The following is a 16,583-nucleotide window of genomic DNA, read 5'->3' on the forward strand; positions in this document are numbered from 1 at the left end:
GTGTCCTTGAAGCAAATGCAACAGTCCTCTCTGTGTTGTCCTCATGAAGTTGTGTGAGGACAGCCCCAAGTCCATAATCAGAAGCACCAGTAGTTACAATTGTGAGCAATGCAGGAGTGAATAGTGCAAGTACTGGACTATGTACAATCAAGTCTTTCACCGTTTCGAAACTAGCTTGTGCATCTGTTGTCCACACTAAGGTTGAACTTCTCTGTAGTAATCCGCATAACGGTTCAATGACAGAAGCATAATTGGGAATGAATTTTGCATACCAGGAGGTAAGACCCAAGACAGAACATAAGGTTTGCATATCTGTTGGAGGCGGAGCATTTGAAATTGCCAGGATATGATCTGGATCAGGTTTTAGTCCAGCCTGTGAAACTGTATGCCCCAGAAAGGAGAGTTTAGTTTGTCTAAATTTGCATTTGGACCTATTGAGCTGGAGGCCTGCTGTGCTGATGCAGTTTAGTACAGACTGCAGGTTATTGTCATGCTCCTCAGAAGTATTTCCAACCATGATAATATCATCCAGATAGCACTGAACTCCATGTTGATTCTTCAGAATTAATGACATCATTTTTTGGAAGGCACTTGGGGCAGATGCGAGACTGTATGGAACACGGTTAAAACGAAATAGTCCCTCATGTGTAATAAATGCTGTGAGGTCTCTGCTATCTTCATGCAACATAACCTGGTAGTATGCGGTCTGCAAATCAAGAGTAGAAAATATCTTTGCTCCACGGAGTTCTGCTAATACTTCTATGTGAGGAAGAGGATGGCTGTCAATCACAATAGCTTTATTTGGCTCCCTTCAGTCCACACAAAGGCGAATGGCTCCACCCTTCTTCTGCATCACTACTATAGGTGAAACCCATTCCGAGGAGTCAATCTCTTCAATAATGTCCTTTTGAACAAGTTTTCTAAGTTCCTCTGAAACAGCTTCCCTGACTGAATATGGTAAGCGCCGTAACTTCTGTCATACAGGCATCACATTATTCCACATTTTAACTTCATGCAGAAACCCAAAAGCACAGCCGAGTTTCTCCTCAACCTGATGTTGGGTCCCAGCTGAAATAGTGTGCGTACCGCAAAAGTACTTTGCTGAGGAAGATAAATTCGTCCATTAACTACCCTGAGATGTAAAGCAGCCCATAAATCTCTGCCAAAGATAGGAGTGCCTTTGTGGACAATGTAGAACTCTGCAGTTACACAGCAATCACCAAAAGTAACTATTGCTGGCAGGCAGCCACATATTGGAATATGGTTTTTCAAAGATAATGAGGAGTGTAAAAAGCAACTAAAGAAAGGAACAAGGCATATAAGAAAGTGAAACATACAAGGAATTGTGTGGACTTAATGAAATATAAAAGAAACAAGGCAAGTGCACAAAGGGTTATTAAAAAGGAGGGGGGGGAAGAAAGCTGGAAAGAGTTCTGTGAGAAAAATGCCACTCACCTGCCTCAACAGTTGGGGGAACTTGATGGGGCCAGTGGTGAAAGGGAGACAGTCACAAAAGACAATAGGTAACTCCTCCCCCCAGGAGTCTCTGGGACCTATTGGCTAGCTGAGGGAGAAGGGTGCTGATTGGCCAGCATTCCCCAGCTCTGAGGATTTAATCTTGTGCAGGGGCCATGTGAAGCCTCTTTCAGCTCCATTCCAGCAGCCCCACCTGATCTAGGAATGGGAATCCAGCCAGAAAGATGCTGCAGGTCTAGCCAATCACCTGTTTTGGGGGTCAGGAAGCATTTTTTTCTCCCATGGGCCTATTGGCAGAAGACCAGGGAGTTTTTTCTTTCCTTATAGCACCTTACCCCACAGTAAGTTAAGTAGGAATGTGCTTAGTACCTAATTGAGGTACTGGGGTTGAGCTGTTTATTCATCGCAACTTGTAGCCAGTTTCCTGTGTGGTTAAAAGAATACAATGAATGTTCCCAGAGGTAAAAGGGGAGGGGGAGGGTGCTAGGATTCACAGAAAGCTGAGTTCTGAGGGGGTAGGCTGGGGAAAGCCTATCCCCGAGTTATGGATTATATGGTAAGGAATTGGGGAGGGATAGCTCAGTGGTTTGAGCATTGGCCTACTAAGCCTAGGGTTGTGTGCTCAATCCTTGAGGGGGCCACTTAGGGATCTGGGCCAAAAATTCGGGATTGGTCCTGCTTTGAGCAGGTGGTTGGACTAGGTGATCTCCTGAGATCCCTTCAAAGCCTGATATTCTATGAGTCCTGTAACCCCTGCATTTGAACAAATGAAATGCTATAGGAGAGTATGGTCAGGTAGTGCCTCTCCCCTGTGTTAAAGTTTAACAAAAGCTGCAGCCTGCCGCTTAATTCTATGCATGTGTCTGTCATCATTTTGCCACTGTGTTCACATCAATAAAAAACAATTCTACAACTTCAAAGGTATATAGGCCGATTAAGACAATGAATGGAATACCAAGTAAGAGCAATTCTATAACAGGCCTCATTATAGAAGGCTAAGGGATAAAAAGCTCTGATGAAGAAAAAGCAGAAGTCCTAGGCAGAAATATTCCACAACAATAGTTGTGGTGAAAATCATGTTATACAAATCCATGTGAGAGGAAAAAAAATCGTTAAAGAGACTCATGAGCACTCGAGGAGGTGTCAGGAAGATGAGGACACAATATTAAATGAGGGAACTTCAAAGAGCTATAACTAAAAGCAAAAATTCTGTACCAGGCAAGGATGGCATATTCAAAGAAATGCTAAAACATCTGGATGAAGTGAATTTGAAAATACTGCTAAAACTCTACAACAGTATATGGGGGAAAGGGTGAGCTACCAATGGAGTGGAAACTTGTTTGTAGTTGCAGTGTGGAAACCAGGTAAACTGCGAACAAGACCTGATGCATAAGGCCAATTGCCCTTACATCATGTATGGATAAAGCCATGGAGAAAATGGTGTCTGAAAGATTAACAACATATCTAGAGAGAAATGGATTTATAGGCAATGTGCAAAGTGGGTTCAGGAGGGGAATGAGTACAGTTGATCATATAGTAAGATTAGAAACAGAAGCACAAAAATGTTTGAGAAATAAAGAATACAAGATGGTAGCTTTCCTGGATATGAAAGCAGCATATAATACATTATGGAGAGGGCTTATTGCATCAATAGCACTCTTGGGCATAAACAAAAGAATATGTAAGTGGATAAAGGATTTCTTAAGTAAAAGAACTATGCAGGTTAGAGTGAAGCAAGCTTCTCTGGCAAATATACAATCACAAATGGCAATCCACAAGGGAGTGTCATCATCCCTACCCTATTCAACATAATGATAAACAATCTCCCCAACTGGATGAGTGCAGGAATTAGCATTCCCTTGTTTGTAGATTTCTGCACCATATGGGTAAAAACAGAAATAGTTGAGAAGCAAATCAATGAAATACTTGGGAAAAGTGTGGAACAGAGCAATGTGGGGCTTTTAATGTTCAAGTCTCAAAACTAAAGGAATTATATTCACTAAAAAGGAATATTAAAAAAGATTGTAAGCTGTCTCTATAAGGACAGCAAATAGGTGTAGTTAAAACTATGAATGTCTGGATGTGCCATTTGATAGCAAGCTAACATGGAAATATTGTTGATAAATGTGCAGGTAAAATCAGACAGGTCTAAAACCCAGATCTGTACAGCTACTTGGCACCTGACAGCACCAGGCTGCCATTCAGCAGCTGTAAGTACAGTCTCTTCCATTTCCCATGATCCACTCTGGACACAGACCATGGGACATTCTACCTCAAAAGTTTGACAGATGGCAGACTTATGGCACCTGGTTGGCTCCCCACACTATATAAACCCAATAGGCATTCTAGGAAGTGTCCAGGTAATAGTGCGGATCTTCTGTAGCTGCCATGATCATTGCTGCTTCTTGCTCTTGAATTCTTGGCTTGATTTGGACTTTGCCTTCCGACTCAGACCCTGGAACCTCAGTTGGACTGTGATCCGTGGAATTGACCCTGGCCTGAACCTAGGGTTACCAACGCTCTGATTGCAGAAAATGGAGCACCCTTGCCCTGTCCTGAGGCCCCGCCCCTTCTCCAAGGCCTTGCCCCTGCTCACTCCATTCCCCCCTTCCTCCCTTGCTCTCCCCCCAGTCTCTCATTTTAACCAGGCTGGGGCAAGGGGGTTGGAGTGTGGAAGAGGGTGTGGGCTCTGGGATGGGGCTGGGGGTGAGAGTTATGGAGTGCAGGAGGGGGCTGTGGGCTGGGATGGGGGTTAGGGTGCAGGGGTGGGTGCAGGCTCTGGGAGGGAGTTTCAGTATGGGAGGGGGCTGAGGCAGGGGGCTGGGGTGCAGATGGTGGTGGTGAAGGCTCCAGCTGGGGGTATGGGTTCTGGGATGGGGCCAGAGATGACGGGTTTGGGGTGCAGGAAAGGGTTCTGGACTGGGGTAGGGGGTTGGGATATGGGAGGTGGTGTGGGGCGCAGGCTCTAGGAGGGAATTTGGGTGCAGGAGGGGACTCAGGGCTGGGACATGGATTGGGTGCAGGAGGGGGTAAGGGCTCTGGATGGGGGTATGGGATATACGGTGGATCCAGGGATGCGGGGTTTGGGGTGTAGGAGGGGGCTCCGGGCTGGGGGATGGGGATGAGGGGCTTGGAATACAGGAGGGGGTGTGGGGTGTGGGCTCTGGGAGGGAGTTAGGGTACAGGAGAGGGGGTCAGCGCTGGAGCAGGAGATTGGGGTGCAGGAGGGAGTTGGGGATGCGGGCTCCAGGCAGCACATACCTTAGGCGGCTCCTGGAAGCAGCCGGCATGTCCCTGCAGCCCCTAGGCACAGGTATGGCCAGGCAGCTCTACACGCTGCCCGCACTTGCAGGCCCCAACCCCACAGCTCCTATTGGCCGCAGTTCCCAGCCAATTGGAGCTGTGGAGCCGGCGCTCAGGGCGGGGACAGTGCATGGAGCCTCCCTGGCCACCCCTGCATCTAGGGGCCGCAGGAACATGCCGGCCACTTCTGGGAGCCACGCAGAGCCAGGGCACGCAGGGAGCCTGCCTGCCTTAGCCCTTTTCAACCAGACATTCCGGTCGAAAACCTGACGCCTGGCACCCCTACCTGAACCTATGAATGTCTCTGCTACTCCTAGCCTTAGGCTTGCCCCTGCTTTGACCCTTGGTGCTTTTTGCCCTTGTTGGGACCCTGATAAATCAATCTACTTACAAGGATTTCTGGAATCACCTTGGGTGTTGATAAGAAAGCAATGCTAATACTTTATAATGAATTAATAAGACCAATCATTGAGGATGGATGCCAAGCATTTGGTTCAGCATGAAAAACAAACCTAAAGAAGCTAGACTCCACCCAAGCCGAGGCATTATGCATTGCTTGTGGTGCCTTCATCATGACCTCTTTGTGTGTAATGCAGATAGCTGCTGGTGAAGTGGCTGGAGACTGTTAAAATGAAATGATTGGACTTAACTTTTTTGGCAAAAGTCATAGGAAACAGGGAAGCTGGAAACATTAATAAATATATGAAGAATGCTGGTAATTCAGTGAACAATATGGGGCAGGGAAACCAAAAATGCTTCATGTTAATAGGCTTAAAGTGTGGACAAAGAAACTAAGAGAAAAGAAATACCTAAAAGAAATGAGCCTTGGGGAAAATGCATTATAGGTGGAAAATCACCTCCTCCCCCATATAAAAGTGGAACTACATAATGAAATTAAAAGGGGGAAAGGAGAGGTAAATGTATTAAACACTGAAAATTGATATATATGTGATAAAGAGGCTACCATATCTAAATATTTATGGATGGGTCTAAAGAAGAGAAAGCATTCTATGTTCCAATACTTGAAATAAAGAAATCCATCAGACTATCAATTTTTGTAGTCACTATGATGACCATGCTAGCAGGGATACTGTTGCTGTTATATTGGATACTGGATGTGTGACCTACCTCCAGGGATTTGGAGCAATCAAATTTTTGAATTGCTCCACTCCAGCTCCGCTCCGGCACCAATAGTGACTGCTCCAGCTCTGCTCCGACTCCACTCTGCGCTCCAACTCAAATGAATTTTTAACTAAATAAAAAAGTACATACTGTAATTTTGAAAAAACATTATTTTTATTCAGACTTTTAAGACAATTTAAATGTCATCAACAATGATACAAACTAGAATCATTCATAATTCATTCTGTAAAAAATTATTGCAGCAATCAAGTCATCTTTCATAGCCTGCCGAAAATCATTTAAAATGAACTTTAAAGCAGAAAACAGTTGCTCTACGCTACTTTGAGTTGTTGGCATGCTCAAAGCAATTCTACAGGCAGCCTGAATGTGGTGTGGGTAGGTGTGAATGGCCTCAAAAACAGACTTAACTTTTAGCCTACCAATAGACTCCATCACCTCACAATCTTCCCGAAAGTTTCTCTCGAATAATGCTTCATTACAATTATGAATCACAGAAGCTCGCAGACGTCTTTCTTGTTTTTCCAATTCCTTTTCAAAGGCATCATCTTCTGAATAATTGGTGCTTGAATTATCTCCATTTCCCTGTGATGGTTGACGATGTCTCGGGGATGGAGGCTCGAACAAGTTCAGAGTGGAGATGGAAGTTTGAGAACAGCCTGCTATTTCTGAAGGATGTGAACTTTCCAAAACCGCAAATTCGATTGTTGATGACTTCTTTTGTTGTGTTTGTTTTCTTCAACCTGTTTTGCTGAGTTCAAATGTAGCAATAGATTTTGTTTTTCGAGTCGTCGAGCAATATCAAGGAGCCCTTCCTTTGCCATTGGTATTTCCTTTGAGGTAAGAAGAACCCGATACCATGGGTCAACGTAAACTCCAGCAAGGAAATGAATATTGTCAAAAAGCTTCTCTTCGTGTTTCTGCATGGAGGATAGAATTCCTTCTGCAATTTGTCCACCATTTTCTTGCAAGAATTTTGACAGTTTTCACCATTCCTTCATTAAAACTCCTGGGGTTACATCGACAGCTTGAAGATTCATGGTTGTTTGCTTTGCCTTTGCCAAGAGGTCTCACAGGTTCTTCATTTCGTCCCATTCAGCTTTTGTTAACTTGAGTTCTCTTGTTCCAGCAGCAGCCACTTGTTCACAGTAAGATTGAAAAATGAGAAGCCAATCAATCATAGCAAATGTTGAACCCCAGCGAGTCACAGTATCCAATGATTGAGTTACCCCATGTAGATCAAGCAGAACACTTCGAATACTTGGGGTTCGTAGTTTTACAATGACTTGTCAAATTTTTGCCAGAAATTTCTTCGCATGTTCTTGTTGAGTCCATCCCAGATTGCCAACTGAAGGGTGTGAATACCACACCTCATCAGCTGGACTTTTGAGTCGTCCTCATGAAGCCATGTTGGAAGTATGAGGCTAGGGTCATTAACCCATTGAGCAGTGGCATCCATGTTGAGTTCAATTTCATCCATTCCTTTAGTTCCTTCATCAGGCAAAATAGCTTCAGTTCTGTCCACATCCCCGTTCTCAGAGGTAGAAATGGTTTCATTGTCCTCGCTGAAATTTTTGACAGCACATGTCATGTTTGCTGGATTGTCAATGCAAATGCTCAGCACTTACATTTCGCTGATCCCAAATTTTTCTAAAATAGCTTTTACTTGACTTTTCACATACGAAGAATTGTGACACCCTTCAGTGTCGATTATGTCCAAGGTTTTTACCACAGCTTTATCTTTTCCTTCTTCGTAGTACTGAGCACTGATTGCAAGGAAATTCCTGTTTCCACGGGTTGCCGCATCCATTTTCAGGTAGCACAATTTTTGCTCCAAAGCTTTCTTGAGCTCTTCGCAACCAGACTCAACTGTCCTGACAACTAAATGACGAACCGCATCATGCCCTGTCGAAACGCCAAGCTGCCGACCCATTTCACCTGCAATTTTTTGAAATCCTTTGTTCTTTAGCCTGAAGGTAGTGAGCAGTGTTGAACTCAAGCAAACCATTTCCATCAGCCCTTCACAGGAAGTATTGGCATCCATGGTGACTGTAACCTTTGAGGACTTCAAATATGAGTCAAGTTTTGTTTGCTCAATTTTGGGTTTCTTTTCAGATGAAGCTCCACAAAAAATCTTTTCTTCGGGAGTTTTCAAAGAGCCAGATGAACATCATTTAGCCGCATCAGCTTTCTGTTTTGCCTCATCTTCCTGGTCCTTTTTTGTAGCCAGAGCCGCATAGTTTTCAGGATGGTTACGTTTTACATGCCGCCAAAGGTTGAAACATTTCACGGCACTTGCTTCACTTGTCTTGAAGATACATGGTTTGAGCTCGCCATTCACTTCCTTTTCCACCATGCACGTTGCCGATTTCTTCTTTGCTTTTCAAATTCAAAAGTAAAGACACCGTTGAGATCTTTTTCCGTAAATTGGCTGTCAATGGGGGGCAGATTTGATTTTTTTTGTTGAAGCCATGGCCATATCTTCTTGTGCTGCTACTGCATCCAAATGTTTCTTGTTATGATCTCCAAAAAGCAATGAACAAAAGCATTACATTTTTTTATAATGTACCTGCTTGTGATGTCTTAACCACTTAAGGTACTTCGAATTTATTTTGGATTTTCTGGACAAAAATGATCACATTTTCTTTTTACACAAGATTATTATTAAAGTATATTTTAATATTTAACATGATTCTTGCAGTTTTAATGAAGTAAGAAGTATTTTTGATATACATAATTAATATAATTTTTTATTTATAAATTGCAAGTTAGTTTTTCTTATGAAATTTTGTGGTTAAAATATTCAAAATATTTTCCAAGTTTTTAATTAATATCTCAAAAATGCTTTAATGTAGATATATCAATGAAATTTGGTATGTGCCGTAGCATTAGTACATGCTATTGCTGTTCTACAACATTAATTGTTGGGAAGTAACGAGGCTACACGTTACAAGGTTGAAAATAAACTTTAACAGGAAAGTGGATTCAAACTGCAAGCACAGTCCTTTTAATAAAGAGAGCAAATTTTTGGAAATATGGTTTTGTTTCATCAGCCTGAATAGATTATACAAGATAAAACCTGTTATTTGCTCTATCTTGTATAATGTTTCCAGCCTGTTGAAAAAAAACATATTTCCGAAAATTTGCTCTCTTTACTAAAAGGACTGTGCTTGCCATTTGAATCCGCTTTCCCGTTAAAGTTTATTTCCAACGTTCTATCGTACAACATCATTCAAATGAAATTATTTAAACTACAGGCGTCATGAACAGCGGGGACTGGGCCAATTTTATTTAATAGTTTTTAAATCTTCGACTATTTAACAGATACGACCCTGGAATATGATTTAATGCTAAAACATGCATTAAAATGGTACTCTTAATTTATTTTGTATAATTAACCGTTTCCGAGAAAACTGTTTCAAAATTTTAATCTGCTTTGATGCTTAGAATGATACAAACAATTTTACTTATTACTTATTTTTCAACTTTGGAACCATACATTTTAAATGTAATAATAAATAATAACCAAAATTATTAACTTATTATGGAACATAATATTATCGCTCATAGCCAGAGGCAGTAGACGACAAGCCTTTCTTGAAATATGAAATAAAAATGACTAACCGCCAGTTCGGGACACCTATGATTTAAATAATTTTGGATAATGTAATATGGTAGCACATACTAACACTAAGACACAGGCATAATTTCATTACTTTATATTAAAGCGTTTTTGAGATATTAATCAGAAATTAACTTTTCATCGCCTCCTTGAAGGGACTGTAGCTCCCTTAGGAAGAATTTTAGGACACGTATTCACAGAAATGTTTTTTCTTAAAATGACCTAAGGATTCACCTCCAAAGTTGTGTTGGACATTTTCCAATCACTCTGGATATATCACAAAAATCCCTCCTAATTCATGCAAAAATGTTTCCTGTATATTTATATGCCTGCTGCATGTGACTTTTTCAGTACATTTAAAATTACAAACAATGCTACCAAAAGACCGTTGAACAGATGACATATAAAATAAGTCTGCCAGAGTGATATGGGAGCATGTACAAATGAACAAACGTACCGGTAATGGGAGCCCATGTGAGAAATGAGTTTAAGTGGTTAATATCTCTTGCGATATCTTAATATATCAATAAACAAAAACATTATTTTTTTTCCAATATACCTGTTGGTGATATCTTAACTGTTGTGTCTTGCGTCACACTTTTCCGTAATCGCAGCACTCAGTTTGTCTCGTTGATCAACCCTTACAAAAGAAGTATCAACACATACTAATCTATCTAACTAATCTACGCGAGTACGTACTTGCCTAACCTTGGCACAAGGGTGGGAGCAGTCTGCAGTGTTGCTGGATATCTTATAATTATCTGATTCTTTAATAAAACATATCTCCAAACAACTTTGTAATTTTGTATCTGTACATTAAATCTTGATTTCGGGCAAAGTGAGAATAACTGTGACATATTACGTAAAGTGGTAAAGTAGATGTTAATATCAATTGTTATATAAGCTGAAACTTTTTGGCACCTTTAGGACTTTCTTGCTAAATATCATTCATTTTGGATTGAAAATGAAAAAAAAAACTGGAGCAGTGGAGCAGTCAAGATTTTCTGTGCTCCAGCTCCGCTCCAGCTCTGGCAAAAACCTGCAGCTCCACTGTGCCGCGCTCCAGCTCCAGGCTCTGCTCCAAAGCCCTGCCTACCTCCATTGTCATCTTGTCAGATTTACTATCAGGACTACTGGCAGTCAAAAATTGGAATTCAGATGGCAGAAATGATATAATTAAGGAAATATTGTTATTAACAAAAGTATCACAGATGGGAGTATCCATTTGAAATAGCATGGATCCCATCACATGTTGGGATAGCAAGAAAAGAGATGGCAATCAAACATAAGAACATAAGAACGGCCATAGAGGGTCAGACCAAAGGTCCATCAAGCCCAGTATCCTGTCCTCTGACAGTGGCAAATGGCAGGTGCCCCAAAGGGAATGAACAGACAGGTTATCATCAATCTGATCCATGCCCGGTCACCCAATCCCAGCTTCTGGCAAACGGAGGCTAGGGACACCATTCCAGCCCATCCTAGCTAATAGCCATTGATGGACCTATCTTCCATGAATCTATCTAGCTCCCTTTTGAACCCCGTTATAGTACTGGCCTTCACAACACCCTCTGGAAAGGAGTTCCAGAGGTTGACAGTGCGTTGCGTGAAAAAAATACTTTCTTGTGTTTGTTTTAAACCTGCTACCTATTAATTTCATTTGGTGGCCCCTTGTTCTTGTATTATCAGAAGGAGTAAATAACACTTCCTTATTTACTTTCTCTATACCACTCATGATTTTACAGACCTCTATCATATCCCCACTTAGTCACCTCTTTTCCAAGAGGAAAAGTCCCAGTCTTATTAATCTCTTGTCATATGGAAGCCATTCTATACCCCTTGTTGCCCTTTTCTGAACCTTTTCCAATTCCAGTAATCTTTTTTGAGATGGAGCGACCACATCTGCACACAGCATTCAAGGTATGGGCATACCATGGATTTGTGTAGAGGCAATATGATATTTTCTGTCTTATTATCTATCCCTTTCTTGATGATTCCCAACAAAAGTAGCAAAAAATGCTGTAACAAATGGAAAAATTTATACAGAGATCCTCTAAGCAGTAGTTTAAAAATCTGATTAAAAATGAACTAAGAGGAGTGGCAGGAAGCAAAGACAAAAGAAACAAGGGGGGAAGATTTCATAAAGCATGCCCTAGAATTGAAAATGCTGACCTACTGCAAGAACCTGAGAGAGCGTGAGATAGCTCTACTCTAAATACTTGCAGGACACTAGCTTAAACAGTAACTTGGCCTTTATTAATAAACACAAAGATGGGCTGTGTGAGACATACAAAGGAAAAGAAATGGCTGATCACATTCTCTAGGAGTGTAAAAAGTGCAGTGTTGATGGGGGATTTTATATGACAAACCCAGGCACCTAAAAATGACAAATTTTACACTAAAATACCTAATAAGAACATCGGGAGAATAGGGTACCATAAAGAAAGCAATATTAATGATTTTTAAAATACTGGGGAAAGAGGGACAGTAACTATATATCATAAAATCCAGCAGCTGGTGGGTATCCACTCAGAATTTCAATCTGCTACACCATAAAATACAAGAAGAACAGAGTAGACACTGGCTGGGGGGCTGCCATGCTGAACTTTCTTGACAGCTCAATTAGAAAGGGTGCTTAACTGAAGGAAACTGGGAAAGACCATACAGCTGACTTAAATTATGAAGTCCAGCTCTAAGAAAAGGGCTGAGAGGAGCTCCTGTTTCAAGAGACAGATAGATTTCCCTAAGGCAAGTGGCCTGAGACACCTGCTAGTAAAGGATAGCCTGAAGCCTAATTAAAGAAAAGGCTCCAGGTGAGAGAAAAGCTTGTACAGGCATTAAAGCTGGCTAAATCTCAACTCAGCTCTAGAGGGAAGAACTAGAGAACCTATTGAATGGAACCTAGCCCCTTACTTATGTTTATGACTATTGTTAATCAATAAGGCTGTTGGAAGAGGGGTTCCTTGTTGAAATTTTGTCTGGACTGACGTAACCCAGCTGAAGAGAAAAGAGGCTGAACCCACCTGCCATGCCATGCCTAACTGAAAAGGGGTGCTCTGGTTGATCTCCCTGTCATCAGAATTATATTTTCAGTTGCTTCTAGCTCTTTAATTGTTGAGTGCTCTGTGGTGAAGAATATGTATGCTGCTTTGGTTGCATTGATGCAAGAAACTGAATGTTCTTTTACATAGGTTGATTGTTTCCCTTTCTCAATCACCCAATTCTTCTCTGTAGCTAGGGTTTAGTAAATCACATGTACCCAAAATACCTGTCAGAAGCACTGTAGAGTTTTTATTGATGTTTTGTTCCAGTTAGTGTAGTTATGCTTGAGCCTCAGATGTTACTCCTATGTACTGAAGTTGGATTATGTTGTCATATAGTTGTATAGGTTGGCTTCTTATTGGTGTAAAAGGTCCAAAGAGCTTTTCTTCTAATTCTTCTGAAGCCAGCAGGAAGTACTCCAATGCTTTTTTTTTTATGATGCTGAGGAATGTACAGTTCAATGTGTATTCTATCTCTAAGTTTCAAATTCATTTTGGTAGTTTTTGTTTTTTAATCAATATTTTTACCTTGGTATACAGGTTGATTTGTAAAACCAAGTACTTGCAATATGTTTCTAGTAACTGTAGATTTCTTTAAACCCCATTTTGTGTGGGTAATAGACTAGCCGCACAGAGCAGGCATTTTATGTCTCAAGTGTTTAGAGGAGGTTCCAGGTTAGAGAATTAAGGTAGACATCCCTGTCTGTCTTCTCCTTCTTGTTTGAAGGCCTCTGTATGCATATGTTTGTTAGTGAACTGGTATAGACATTTAATTGTTATGTTTTTTCCACTGGTTTGGCTTTTGTAGACATTTAAAGTTCAGACCTAAGTGCCAAATGTTGTCAAAATGTTTTGAAAAATCTGCAAAGCAGGCCACTATTTTATTGTCAAGTACCTTGGATTTGTTTACTGCTGTGTTTTAGTGTTTAAATAATTATATTATCTGGCCACATGATTTCTTCAGCTTGAGTTTATGGGATTTCTTTCAGTTTTTATGTTTAAATTGGTTTGCCAAATAGAGTTTGGTACGCTATATTCCCAGTGTTTTTATGAGAAATGTCAATTTGCTTTTATGACAGGTTTCAGAGTGGTAGCTGAGTTAGTGTGTATCAGCAAAAAGAACAAAGAGTCTCTAAAGGTGCCACAAGTACTAACAAATTTATTTGGGCATAAGCTTTCCCTGCATGCATCTGAGGAAGTGGGTTTTAGCCCATGAAAGCTTATGCCCAAATAAACTTGTTAGTCTCTAAGGTGTCACACATACTCCTCGTTCTTTTAGTTTGCTTTTAGCTTTTCAAGCTGGATTTCTTCTGTGTTTTTTTTTTTTGTTTTGTTTTTTGTTTCTTTGAAGTTTGTCCAGATTTTACTATTCTGGATTCCTAGATTTTGTTTATATTTATTGGGTTTAAAAATGATTTTGTATATAATTTTTATCTGATATAATTTTGTTTCTAGGTTTTGTCTGGTATTTGTTTCTATCGAGTGTTTGGGTTTTTGTTTGGGGTTTTTTTGTTTGTATCAGTTTCTTATTCAGATTCATATAATTGATTTGAAATTTCTCAGTGGTTCATGCTGAACATCGCATATATTTTCTGTGGTTTTTTTGACTGGCTGAGTCCTTTACTTTGCTATGTTTTTTTGACAGTCCTAGTCAAAGAACTTTTCTTGTTTTCCCCCTCTTTCTGAGCAACAGTTCTGGATCTGGTTGTGAGCAGTGGGATTGCTTTGTGACGCTCTTCAGAGGTTTGTACATTTTTATGTATTTATTTTTTATTTTTAGTGGCAAGATTAACCTCTTTGTGCAGGGATGTATCCCTCTGGAGTTCGAGGGATGGCATTGTCAGCATCCCCTCATAATTCTTCTGTGTCCCCATAAAAGCTTATTTGGGGGTCTATGCAGTTTGGGTGGTGCTGAAGAGGTTGGCAGCATTGGCAGAGTCTGTCAGGGGAAAGAACTTTTCTGGATTTGATCTCTGCCTGCTTTGATTTCTGGGTTTGATCTCTGCCTGCCTCTGGGACGTGGGGCAGGCCCGAAGCCCGGCCCGGTAGCATGGGCAAAGCATTAGGCTGGCGCTTTGCTCGGTAAAAGGCGTGGACGCTGGGCCGCTTCCTTCCCCGGCTCGGGGCGGGCCTGGGAGGCCCATCGCCCTGTGCAGGGGGCGGGGTGCTGAAGCCGCCGGTCCTGTGCTGGGGGCGGTGCCGCCGCCGGCCAGTTCCTGGTTGAGCGGCGGGGAAGGCGGGCAGCATGCTGAGGCGGCCGGGTCCGGGGCTGGGCTCAGCGCGGCTCTCGCTGCTTCTGTGCTGGCTGCGCCTCTGCCTGGCCGGCAGCGCGGCGGCCCCGCACCTGGTGGTGGTGCTGGCCGATGACCTGGGCTGGCACGACGTGGGCTGGCACGACTCCCTCATCCGCACCCCGCAGCTGGATGCGCTGGGGGCGGGCGGGGTGCGGCTGGAGCGCTACTACACGCAGCCCCTGTGCACCCCGTCCCGCAGCCAGTTGCTCACCGGCAGGTACCAGGTAGGGCAGCAAACCCGGTCCTAGCGCCGCCTGGGCGGCCCCCAAGCCTAGCGGGGCTCCGGGGGCGGACAGGGGCTCCCCGGAGTTGGGGGGGGGGTTCCCCGCAGTTGGCGGCGTGTGGCACTGGCTTGTCCCTCCGCTACCTGGGTGGGAAGGCCTCTCCCGGCCCCTCTGAGCCCTCCCCAGTCTCAGCAGGGAGGCTGCAAGTCTGTACAAAGCTCTCGCCGAGGGCCGTGCTGCTGCCGCCCCCGGCTGGCAGTGTGAGGCGCTTCTCTCCGGCGGCGGTGCCTTCCCCCGTCCCAACCAAGGGTGACCCTTTCCTAAGCTCCATTGGTTGTAGGGCTATGTTGCTAAAGGTATTTAGGCAGCTAAAGATGCAGGGAGGCACCTCATGGGGGTTTTGAAAGGCCCAAATGATTTTTAGACCATGGGATTTAGGCTCCTGGAAAAATTTACCCCGAGTTCTCTGCATACCTTAGCTAAGTCCAACAGAATTAGTGGAAATTATTATTTTTAGAGCCAAGTACAGAGGAAGAAATAACAAACCCTCACAGGAATTTGGGCTCTTTTAATAAAGATGACAGCGTATAGTGACAGATCATATAGACTCATTTGGGTGGGAGAGCCCTCTAGTGGGTTCTTGTAGTGTCTCCCTCTGCATGGTGGCAGGATTGTATTCTAGTAGACTAGGATGGGCAATAATTTTTGCGGGGGGCCACTCCATGAATTTTAGTAAGTTGTCATGGGCCACATATTTCTACTATATTAATAGCAAGGGTGTGGGGTCTGGATGCAGGGGGGAGCTCTGGGCTGGTGCAGAGTGTTGGGGTGCAGGAGAGGGTGAGGAGTGTGGGCTCTGGGAAGGAGTTTGGTGCAGGAGGAGACTCCGGGCAGGGGATTGGGGTGTAGGAGGGGGTACAGGGTCTGGGAGGGAATTTGGGTGCAGGAGGGGGTTCTGATCTGGGGCAGGGGGTTGAGGTGTGGGAGGGGGTGCAAGGTGCAGGCTCTGGCCTGGAGGCGCTTACCACAGTCAGCGATACAGCAGGACTCAGGCAGGCTGCCTGCCTGCCACAGCCCCATGCTGCTCCTGGAAGTGGCTGCAGCCAGCTGCTGCTGGCACTTCTCTACGGTGCGCCCCTTGGGGGGATGGGAGCAGCAGGTCTCTATGAGCTGCCTGCCCCGCAAGCGCTGCCCCAGCAGCTCCCGTTGGCCAGTTTCTCACCAATGGGAGCTGTGAGGACAATGCTGGGGGTGGGGGCAGAACGTGGAGCCCTCTTCCCCCGCCCCCTACTCCAGGAGCATGCAGATTTGTGCCAGCAGTAGCTGGCCGCTTCCAGGAGCGGCATGGGGCCACAGCAGGCAGGCAGCTTGCCTGAACACCCTGCTGTACCATGGGACTTTTAGTGGCCTGGACTCGGAGACGCGAAGGGCCAGAAATGTTAGTCATGGCAGGCCAGACAGAAATGCTAGATGGGCCGGATCCAGC

The 16,583-nt window shown here is 43.5% G+C and overlaps 1 protein-coding gene across 2 annotated transcripts in view; it reads left to right on the forward strand.

The window, feature by feature from the left end:
• Nucleotides 1-14,782: 14,782 nt before the first annotated feature.
• Nucleotides 14,783-16,583, forward strand: part of ARSB (arylsulfatase B) — a 100,227-nt gene continuing 98,426 nt past the window's right edge. The window contains exon 1 of one of the 2 annotated variants that reach the window (XM_073344132.1): nt 14,783-15,097. In XM_073344132.1, coding sequence (XP_073200233.1) covers nt 14,825-15,097 — 273 coding nt within the window. In that variant the 5' untranslated portion in view covers nt 14,783-14,824. The remainder of the gene's footprint in view (nt 15,098-16,583) is intronic. The other variant, XM_073344131.1, reaches the window with a different exon arrangement.

The sequence above is a fragment of the Lepidochelys kempii genome, chromosome 5, assembly GCF_965140265.1.
Source record: "Lepidochelys kempii isolate rLepKem1 chromosome 5, rLepKem1.hap2, whole genome shotgun sequence".
Classification (NCBI taxonomy): domain Eukaryota; kingdom Metazoa; phylum Chordata; order Testudines; family Cheloniidae; genus Lepidochelys; species Lepidochelys kempii.